Source organism: Mustelus asterias, chromosome 10 (assembly GCF_964213995.1).
Source record: "Mustelus asterias chromosome 10, sMusAst1.hap1.1, whole genome shotgun sequence".
In the NCBI taxonomy this organism is placed as follows: domain Eukaryota; kingdom Metazoa; phylum Chordata; class Chondrichthyes; order Carcharhiniformes; family Triakidae; genus Mustelus; species Mustelus asterias.
The window spans coordinates 38,799,908-38,811,232 of NC_135810.1; the positions used below are offsets into that span (position 1 = coordinate 38,799,908).

Consider the following 11,325-nt stretch of genomic DNA (forward strand, 5'->3'; position numbering starts at 1 on the left):
CTTGTAACTCGATCTTGCTTTCACCATCAATGAACAGGAAAGGTCTACTGAATTTATTTACAGACTTCAACTAGGTGATAGGATGTAGAATCCAGCAGGAACATCTTTACAAACAAACTTTCCTTGTTCTACCTCTTTGTTCAATTATTTTGGTGCCACTATAGTTCAGCGCTTAAGCAGAAGTAGAAATATACTAATTTATAGAACATAGAAAAACTACAGCGCAAACAGGCCTTTCAGCCCACAAGTTGCGCCAGTCATGTCCCTACCTACCTAGGCCTATATATAGGCTTACCTATAACCCTCAATCCCATTAAGTCCCATGTACTCATCCAGAAGTCTCTTAAAAGACCTATCGAGTTTGCCTCCACCACCATTGACGGCAGCCGATTCCACTCACCCACCACCCTCTGAGTGAAAAACTTACCCCTGACATCCCCTCTGTACCTACTCCCCAGCACCTTAAACCTGTGTCCTCTCGTAGCAGCCGTTTCAGCCCTGGGAAAAAGCCTCTGAGAATCCACCCGATCTATACCTCTCAACATCTTGTACACCTCTATCAGGTCACCTCTCATCCTTCGTCTCTCCAAGGAGAAAAGACCGAGCTCCCTCAACCTATCCTCATAAGGCATGCCACCCAATCCAGGCAACATCCTTGTAAATCGTCTCTGCACGCTTTCAATAATTTCTACATCCTTCCTGTAATGAGGCGACCAGAACTGAGCACAGTACTCTAAGTGGGGTCTGACGAGGATCTTATAAAGCTGCATCATTATCTCCTGACTCCTAAACTCAATCCCTCGATTGATGAAGGCCAGCACACCATACGCCTTCTTAACCACCTTCTCTACCTGCAAGGCCGATTTAAGAGTCCTATGGACCCGGACCCCAAGGTCCTTCTGATCCTCTACACTGCTAAGTGTCTTACCCTTGATATTACACTCCTTCATCCCATTTGACCTGCCAAAATGTACCACTACACATTTACCCGGGTTGAAGTCCATCTGCCACTTCTCTGCCCAGTCTTGCATCCTATCCGTGTCACCCTGCAGCTTCTGACATCCCCCCAAACTATCCACAACACCACCAATCTTCGTGTCATCAGCAAACTTACCAACCCATCCCTCCACTTCCTCATCCAAGTCATTTATGAAAATGACAAGCATCAAGGGTCCCAGAACAGATCCCTGGGGCACTCCACTGGTGATCGACCTCCATTCAGAAAAAGACCCATCTACAACCACTCTCTGCCTTCTGCAGGCAAGCCAGTTCTGGATCCACAAGGCAACAGCCCCTTAGATCCCATGCCTTCTCACTTTTTCGAGAAGTCTTGCATGGGAAACCCTATCGAACGCCTTGCTGAAGTCCATGTAAACCACATCTACCGCTTTTCCTTCGTCAACGTGTTTAGTCACATTTTCAAAGAACTCCACCAGGCTCGTAAGGCACGATTTGCCTTTGACAAAGCCGTGCTGACTACTTTCCTTCTTAAGTCCCTTCCTACAAGCCGTCTACTCATCTAGAACCCCATCATCACCTAGCTCTCTGAACCTATTGTACGCTTTCCTCTTCCTTTTGACTAGGTTCAGCATACTAAACTTCTCTAAATGTTCATAAATCCTGTCCCTCAGGATCTTCTCCATCAACTTACCAACCACTGAGGTTAGACTCACCGGTCGGTAATTTCTTGGGCTATCCCTATTCCCTTTCTTGAATATAGGAACCACATCCGCAATCCTCCAAACCTCCAGAACCTCTCCCGTCTCCATCGATGACACAAAGATCATTGCCAGAGGCTCTGCAATCTCTTCCCTCGCGTCCCACAGTAACCTGGGGTACATCTCATCTGGTCCTGGTGACTTATCTATCTTGATACTATTCAAAATTTCCAACACATCCTCTTTCTTAATGTCGACAAACTCAATCTTCTCAGTCCGCCGCAATCCTGTAGTACAGCCATCCAGGTCTTTTTCCACCGTGAATACTGAGGTAAAGTATTCATTAAGCACCTCTGCTATTTCTTCCGGTTCCGTACAGACTTTCTCACCGTCACATTTTATAGGTCCTACTCCTTCACATCTCATCCTTTTACTCTTCACATATTTATAGAACGCCTTAGGGTTCTCCTTAATCTTATCTGCCAAGGCCTTCTCGTGACCCCTTCTGGCTCTCCTAATTTCCTTCTTAAGTCCCTTCCTACAAGCCGTCTACTCATCTAGAACCCCATCATCACCTAGCTCTCTGAACCTATTGTACGCTTTCCTCTTCCTTTTGACTAGGTTCAGCACAGCTTTCGTACACCACAGTTCCCGTAACCTACCAAAACCTCCCTGTCTCATCGGAACATTGTCATGTAGAACTCCAGACAAACTTTCCTTGAAAATCTGCCACCTTACTTCGGTACTTTCCCTCGAGAATACTTCCTTCTAATTTACGCCTCTAATCTCCTGCCTGATGGCTTCATATTTCCCCTTACTCCAGGTAAACACTTTCCTCGCTTGCCTGATCCTTTCTCTTTCCAATGTTAGCGTAAAGAAGATAGAGTTATGATCACTATCCCCAAGATGCTCCCCCACTGAGAGATCCGACACCTGTCCAGGCTCATTAGCCAGTACCAGATCGAGTGCAGCCTCTCCTCTTGTAGGTTTATCCACATGCTGTATCAGGAAACCCTCCTGAACACACCTCACAAACTCCTCCCCATCCAAACCCTTTACCCTAGGGATATTCCAATCGATGTTTGGGAAATGAAAGTCTCCCATCACGACAACCCTGTTATTACTACATCTCTCCAGGATCTGTTTCCCTATCTGCTCCTCAACATCCCTGTTACTATTGGGCGGCCTATAGAAAACACCCAGCAAAGTTATCGACCCCTTCCCGCTCTGAACTTCCACCCACAGAGACTCCGTAGACAATCCCTCCACGGCTTCCACCTTCTCTACAGCTGTGACACTATCCCTGATCAGCAGTGCCACTCTCCCCCCCCCCCTTCTGCCTCCCTCTCTGTCCTTTCTGAAATATCTATTCAACAACTTCATTACATTGAAGGTGCTATGGAAATACAATTGCTCCAAGGCACTCCAGTGTTATCTTTAAAATGATCCATGTAAAAAGATATGGGGGTAAATGACTAAAAGCTTGGTCAGACGTAAGGAGTATCTTTAAAGAGGGAAGAGAGGTAGCTGCAGAGAGGTGTAGGGAGGGAATTCAATAGCCTAGGGCCCAGGCAGTTGATGCACCAGCACCGATACCGATTAAAATTGAAGATGCTCAAGCAGTCTGTATTTGCAGAGGCGATTACTGAGATAAGGAATAGTTAGGTCATGGAGTGATTTGTAAACTAGGATAAGAATTTTAAACTCAAGATGTTTCTTAACTGGGAGCCATTGTATGTCAGTAAGCACAGGAATAATGGGTGAGCATAGCCTAGAGGCAACTTAGATGATAGGCAGCAGAGGTTTGGATGATTTTAAGTTTATGGAAGATTGAACGTGGAATATTGGCCAGGAATGTCTTGGAATAAGTCGAGTTTAGTAGTACCAAAGACATGAATCAACATTTCGGATATGGACAAGCTGAGGCGATATTACTGAGGTGGAAAGTGCCAGTGACTGCATGGAGTTGTGATTGGAAGTTGCTCATGGCTTCAAATATGACACCAAGGTGACGAACTGCCTGATTCAGCCTCAGGCAGTTGTCAGAATGGGATAAAAAGGGAAACAACAAATGGCCTTGTTTTACCCCAAAGCAGTTGCACTTCAAAAGTACTTGTTTGCCTGTAATCACCATTGTAACATAGGTAAACATGGTAATTAAGTTGCATAAAGCAAGCTCCCATGAACAGCACTGAGATAAATAAGCAGTTAATTTATTTTAATAATGTTGGTTGTGGGATAAAAGTTAGTCAGGACACTGAGGACTTTCCTGCTCTTCAAACAATGCAATGGAATATTTTACAGCCACCTGAGAAGGTAAGTGGGTCCTTGGCTTCACGTCTCATCAAAAACACAGCATCACTTGGCGTTGCAGCACTCTGAGTGTCAACCAAGGTTATGTGCTTTGCCTTCTGACTCCATAGAACATAGAACAGTACAGCACAGAATAGGCCCTTCGGCCCACAATGTTGTGCCAAGCTTTATCTGAAACCAAGATCAAGCTATCCCACTCCTTATCATCCTGGTGTGCTCCATGTGCCTATCCAATAACCGCTTAAATGTTTCTAAAGTGTCTGACTCCACTATCACTGCAGGCAGTCCATTCCACACCCCAACCACTCGCGTAAAGAACCTACCTCGGACATCCTTCCTATATCTCCCACCATGAACCCTATAGTTATGCCTATAGTTAGACTCCAGATGTATAAGTAGCACCATTCAGTCAAATTCATGTTTAAAAGGATATAATAGGCATTAACTAGTCAGACAATACTGATTTCACATTGTGTCACAGTGCACTAATTTATCTTGAAGCTGCATTACCAATTTTTTTTGGGGTGGTGATGATTAGGCAAAATCTTTTATAATCCAATTAATGCTCATTTTCTGGTGGTTTTCAACATTTCAGGAAAGTGTGTGTTGAATGGAACATCTTTTAGCTGCTGTATGAGTTTATTAACATCCTACTTCATTATGCTAAGCAATACATAAGGCTCCCTTACAGTAACTCTTACCCATGCATAATGTGGTAACCATGCAGCAAATACTTCCATTACGGCGATTTGGCTTTGGTTATGTTATTCTCAGATTTTGGGTGAATTTCTGCTAGCTGTCACTATTTTTAATCAAATTTGCCATGTAATTTGCCTTACATTCTCAAATCTAGATAATTCCAAAGGTTAATTCAAACAGGCAATTGTTGTAATTGAAGTAGATTAATGGAACATGCAAATAATGTTAGACTATGATAGGTTGTGAGTTTAAATTGCAAGGAGGTATAAAAGTTGGGAAGTTTTGCTACAACTGTACAACGCATGGGTGAGAGCACAGAGAGCATTGTGTAGTTTTGGTCTCCTTATTTAAGCAGTGATATACTTGCATTGGAAGCAGTTCAGAGAATGCTCCTTTGGCTGATTTTTGGGACAAAAAGATTGTCTTATGAGGAAAGTTTGAGCAGGGTGGGCCAATACTCATTGGAGTTTAGAAGAATAGGGGTGATCTAATTGAAACAAGATTCCCAAGAGGTTGACATAGTAGATGCTGAAAGGACGGTTCCCCGTATCAAGAAATCTAGGGTCACAGTTTAAAAATAAATGGTCTTATTTATTGGAGATGGATACAATTTTTTTTCTGAGGGTTGCTAGTCTTTGGAATTCTCTTCCACAGAGAGTATTGGCAGCTAGATATATATTCACAGCTGAGCTAGACAGATTTTTGATCCACAAGGCAGTCAAAGGTTATGGGGGGAGTTAAGGCCACAATCTGATCAGCCATGATCTTATTGACTGGTGCAGTAGGCTTGATGGGACGACTGGCCGACTCCTGCTCCTGTTTCTTATCATATTTAAATTTAGTAACTGATGATTTAAATACCTATGAATTGGGGTTTTGCAACAATCCCGTTGGATGGTTGCAAAACCCCAGTTAGTGCCCTTCAGGGAAGGCAAACAAATCATCTTGATCTGGTTGATCTATATGTGACTGAATCCACACCAAATGTGATTGCCCATAAATACCCTCTAAAGTAGATGATATACCTGTGGCAATGAGGGATGGAGAAATTTGCCACCACCTGGGAACAACTAAATGAAAAGTAGGAGTTGTATGCTCATATTCTTTATTTTCAAACCATGTTCTTCAAAATCCATGGAATATATGTTTGCTAGGGATCTCTTTTAGCAAAGGAAACATATGCTGCATTTTATCTTGAAGGCTGCATGCTGCCTTGAAGGCTCTGGGTCGCCAGTCCATAATTATAGTGATGTACTCTAAAGGCTGAATTTTATGCAGGAGTCAGGGTTCCATCCTCTGGTATAAAGGTAAAGGATCAACCCACATGTAGTTCGCCAGCTTGCCCATAGCCATCTCACAACTGTCAAGGTTTTGATAGGCTTGAGGTGGCTAGCCAGTCAAATTGTTGGTAGTTCTCTTGTTCCAGAGTGCCAATGGGAGTGGTGACCACTGCTGGATCCCCTGCTGAAAAGGAGCTGTGAAGCCCAGATGAAGCCATGTCTGGGGTCTTGCAGTGGAGATGCCGGCGTTGGACTGGGGTGAACACAGTAAGAGTTTTAATAACACCAGGTTAAAGTCCATTCAGTATCTTGTCTGCTTTCTTGCATGTTTGTAGAAACTTGATGTCTGTGTCGATATGCGCGATCTTCTTGGAGATCCTCTCCACTTGGAGCCGGCAGTTTGCGGTGTCGATGGTAGTCATGATGTGGAGATGCCATCAGTATCTTGTCTGCTTTCTTGCATGGACTTTAACCTGGTGTTGTTAAAACTCTTACTGGGGTCTTGCAGGGCAAGCCTTGCAGGCCCCACTGAGTGGCAAGGGGTGTCAGAATCTTTAGGGAGGGTGGGAGGGGAAACCCAATGGGGAGAATTACCTTGGGGGAGGAGGGGCTGAAAAGAAGGTATTCTCCCTTGTCCAGCCACCTGTCTACCAGGTTTCACATGGTTGGCCAGGCAACTGGCCCTGACCTTCCCAGCCACAGTCAAAATCCCATTGATAGTGGAAGAAGTTGTTCAGTTGCAACTAATTGACTACCTCAGGGCCTTGATGGGTCCACAAGTGAGTAGATCGCCCTCTGTCTCCCCACCACTGGTAAGATTTCTACAAGGGCCTGTAGATGACAGGCATGGAACCCCCACCATGGTGCCCAATTTTGGACCCCCCCCCCCACCCGCTATTCCAGACAGGGTGGGTGGCGGTGTCAGGTCACATTGGTCCATGCCAGCAGCACAGAATAAGCTCCTAGTCAATGAGCAGCCAATATTTCACTTGCCAGGTTTTATTTTTAATTGTCTTAGAAAATATTGCCAAGTGTTTTAATTTCCAACCCAATAAAAGTGGCAGTGAGACTAGAAATCAAGTGTCTGGAAAAACAAATTGTACTACCATTCTGTGAACTTAGTGACAAGAATAGGCGAGTTGAAAAAAACAGTTGCCAATTGACTATGTAGCCATTTCACATTGTTGATGTGAACTAATGTCACCCCCTAAATGTTTCTCTTGTGGCCACACACTTCAACAACCCCTTTTCAAGAGTTTGACTTTCTAGCGGCAGATTGTTCTGCATCTGATACTCATTATGTTCTGGATTTCTTTTGTTAAAATTTCAATAGGATGTTGAAAAACAAAAGAAGCCTGTGTTCAGGCTCCTGATAACTGTATTTTAGGAAATTGAAAAGAGCTGGTGCCAACAGTAATATTTAGAGCACAGTATTCCCATTGTAAACACCAATGCCATACTTTCCAGAAACTTCTCTCACTGCTTAGGCACTGTTTTTATTCATTTGGTTTAAAGGTCAGACTTGAATCTTTTTGAAACTTTAATCTTTTGTTTTTAGACTTGATTGCACCTATTAAGTGTCATTCAAGTGGGCAGAATGCAAAGCTTTTGAAATCTAATGTTGAAGTACGCAGTGAAACTGCGTATCTTAATACAGGAAATTTAGAGCACCAGGTTCATGGATTAGACGCAATTGTTCCACTTTGTAACTCCAGTCAACCTCACATTTCACTTTTGTTTTAATAGTATGTGTCCTCAAAGGTAGAGCAGAGAGATTTTGGAGATTATACTTTGAAATCACATTCTAATCAATGCATAGGCCTGACATCTGGCTGCATTCTGTGTCAGAGTGGCAGGTTACTTGGAGAGCTCTGTTCATCTGGACTCCCTTCCCAGGATCATGAAATTGTAGCTGAAGTTATACAAAGATGTATTTTGCATTCTGCGCCCCACCCAATTGCACACATGTCTAAATTCCTGGTCTTAATCCTTAAACTTCTGTTCTGCAGCAGAAATAAACATTGCCTCGAAAGCAACATTTCCCATGTGAATTGTTGCTGTGCTTAGATAGCTAAACAAACAACTTTTAGGAGAGGGATAAAGGATACAGGCTCAAACGCTGGAAATAGATGCAGCTTGTTATCTGAGCCTTCTGTATATTTGAATTGCTTATTAAGTAAATAAAATAACTGCAAAGAACCAGCTTAAGCAAAATCAACATGTGTGACTGTCTTAAGTTGCTAAGTTTATGTTGTTTAAAAGAAGATAAATATTGCCAAAGCTTTTCATCTTGCACTCAGTAGGACAAATACAAGATTGCCAAATTTCAAACAACCACACAGGGTGCTGCATGTTTGACAGATTGTTGTCAGGAGAAAACAATAGATAACTACAGGCTCCCTGTGCTTCCAGGTAATCCAAAAAAAGCACAAAGCTTGAACATACTCCCATTGTTTGTAGAGAACAGGTCCTTGCATGTGAACACATGTCGCTTCTAGCAAACCTAAATGAGTCACAGTATGAACTTGACTTAAAATGGTTGTTGGTGCAGCTATTAGTGCACACAGGATTGGTCAACAAGTGCTGTCCAATCGGGGAATCACATCTAACAAGTAGATGTTTTGTTTCAGGTTTTGCAAGTGTGGGCTGGCAGAGTACAGTTTGTGCTTTACCTATTACAGACAGCCAAAGACCAATCAGTCAACTTGCCAACCAATTCTGGCAAACTTTATTCCTATAGTATAAATTGTTGTGATCATTTTAAATTTGGCATTCTTCTATTTGTCCTGATGAGGGCAAGACAAAAGGCTTCAGCAATATTCAAGGTCTGTACTAGCAAGTGACTAAGTTTATATTATGAAATATTGTTTCAGGCAACGTTTTTTCTTTTCTCTTGTTCAGACTGACAGACCCTTCAACATCTCTGGAACCTCAAACAAGCGATGCTGCTCAGCAAACACTTTTGTGGAATGCTGCTCAAGTTTACCTTTTTTCCTCATTGTGAATGGGTAACCAATAATGCCTCGAGACCGTTATAACACTGCAACGCACAGCATACCTTCAAGGACAAGGAAGCTTTCTGCCTCATTAGTTTCTGTTATGAATATTGATCATTCTCTTCCTTTACTAGGTGGAGTGCACTGAAGCAGTACTTATTTAGCAGTATATTAGTTGTTGCCAGTTAGGCCTTTCTTTAAGCTGAGATATGGCCACAATTTCTATTACTTAATTTTCCTAGTCCGGTAACACCTTGACCATATTACCTTTCTGAAATGTTTCTCACACCAGGAACAGACTAAAGTGGAATGTTACTCACCTGGTATAAATCCTACCTCATTTAAATACTAAAGTCAGCCTTTTATAGGAGAAGGAGCACAAACTTAGCTTTATTGCTGCTGAACTCCTGAGACATAAACCCTAGGCCTTAACATCTTGTTTATCATATTGAAAGTAGTTTAACTGTGTGACAAGCCCGAATTTTGGGCTTGTCATGTTCAAGAAGGATCCCATGTTGAATAGTTCGAGCCTAATTTAAAAAAGAAAATGGTCTGACAGATAGGAAGAAAGAAAAGTGCAATTTCAGGACATTGGATTTGGATCAAAAGACCCACCAAGATGCAGCAAAGTGTTTTCAGTAAAATCAGAATGGTAACCTTCCATAAGTCATTATAGGGAGAGAAAATGTGATATTACAAATGTGGGCGATAATGATCTTCACATTTTGAGCTGCATCAGAATGTAAATATTAAACGCAATTGAATACAAAACATAGTTAACTGTACAGCTTATTTAAAATGTAAGTTTGATTCCTTCAGAGAGGAGTCAACAGGTTTTGTTCAAAAGATATATAGAAGATATAGTTCTTGCTGTTCCTTAACCATGAGTGCTTCTATGTTGAATGCAGAACTTGGACTGCTTTGGTGAATGTGGCTCCTCAAGATCTTTCTGCTGACTTATTTATTAATATTGAACAGTTGATGAAAGTGCCAGAAAATCCTGAATGTAGATGTGATTTTCTGCAATGCCAGTAATTGAAATTTCACTACAGACTGGTCAGGTCTCTGTATGACCAGAGATCAGTTCCATTGTAGTCATGCCTAATGGTGTGTGTAAATAAACTGTACAAAGAAGATCTGTACTGTGAGCATTACTAATTTTACATTATGTAAAAATGCATCAGAATTAATCTTGATAAAGCGGCTGAATCTGTATTAAAAGCCACTTACAACCATGGCACTGAAAGAAATAAATGCTGACCACAAATGTCATTACCTGAAACAACAGCAGAGTATGGAATGTACTGAGTTAAGTGACACTTGCCACTAAATACAATTTTCAGAGCTTCACTGTATCAAATTATTTAATGTACAAATCAGAAACTGTATGCAATATTTTACATCCTTAGTTTACAGTTTGGAACACAATTTAATATGTATCTGTAACGCCAGTTACAAAGTTCACTAGAGTGTACAGCAAAGTTTGCTATTTGTAAATTTTACCCCTTTCAGTTCAATGTGTGTGTTTTCTTTTCTCATGATGCTGTATAAACTCTAAACAATGTAAGAGCAGTGTTTTCATGTTACCTCTTTTCAGATGTTGGGAAATATAACATTATGTAATATTTCTTCTTGTGACCAGACAAGAGATAATTGTAACTTCAACATATCTTGCTGTGTCTTCCGTTGTATATATTGTACATAAGGTTGAATGTAATGCTGCCGGAAGATGAAAAATTAATTTAGAATAGTATATTGTACTATATCTGTATTGATCTTGAATGCTGTCTCAATAGCCATATGCAATAAAATAGCGTACAATATTTATGAAAACTGTTGTTACTCAGATCTCATTGCATAAAATCATTTTCGCACCACATTTTCACATCACATGTTTCCATCAAGTCCACACAAGCAAAGCATATGCGTTAATTGTGGTTAATGTTTACTGTAAAAAATCACCCCCAGAGAGTAGATAGTGGTGGAGAACCAAACATTGGTTTGTTGAGGTTGGGTGGGATGAATAAATAAAAAGTCAATGCTGCTGGCAGGGACCGTCAGCTACTGACAATATATATTATAGCTGGGGGAAAGGAAATTATGATGCAATTAGGTAAGATTTAGGATGCATAGGTTGGGGAAGGAAACTGCAGGAGATGGGCACAATTGAAATGTGGAGCTTGTTCAAGGAACAGCTACTGCATGTCCTTGATAAGTATGTACCTGTCAGGCGGGGAGGAAGTGGTCGAGCGAGGGAACCGTGGTTTACTAAAGACATTGAATCTCTTGTGAAGAGGAAGAAGGAGACTTAGGTAAAGATGAGACGTGAAGGCTCAGTTAGGGCGCTTGAGAGTTACAAGTTAGCCAGGAAGGACCTAA

At 41.7% G+C, this 11,325-nt stretch overlaps 1 protein-coding gene across 1 annotated transcript in view; it reads left to right on the forward strand.

Moving 5' to 3' along the window:
* Nucleotides 1–10,773, forward strand: part of LOC144499559 (insulin receptor substrate 2-like) — a 65,106-nt gene extending 54,333 nt beyond the window's left edge. The window contains exon 2 of the mRNA XM_078221664.1: nucleotides 8,852–10,773. Coding sequence (XP_078077790.1) covers nucleotides 8,852–8,856 — 5 coding nt within the window. The 3' untranslated portion in view covers nucleotides 8,857–10,773. The remainder of the gene's footprint in view (nucleotides 1–8,851) is intronic.
* Nucleotides 10,774–11,325: the final 552 nt, after the last annotated feature.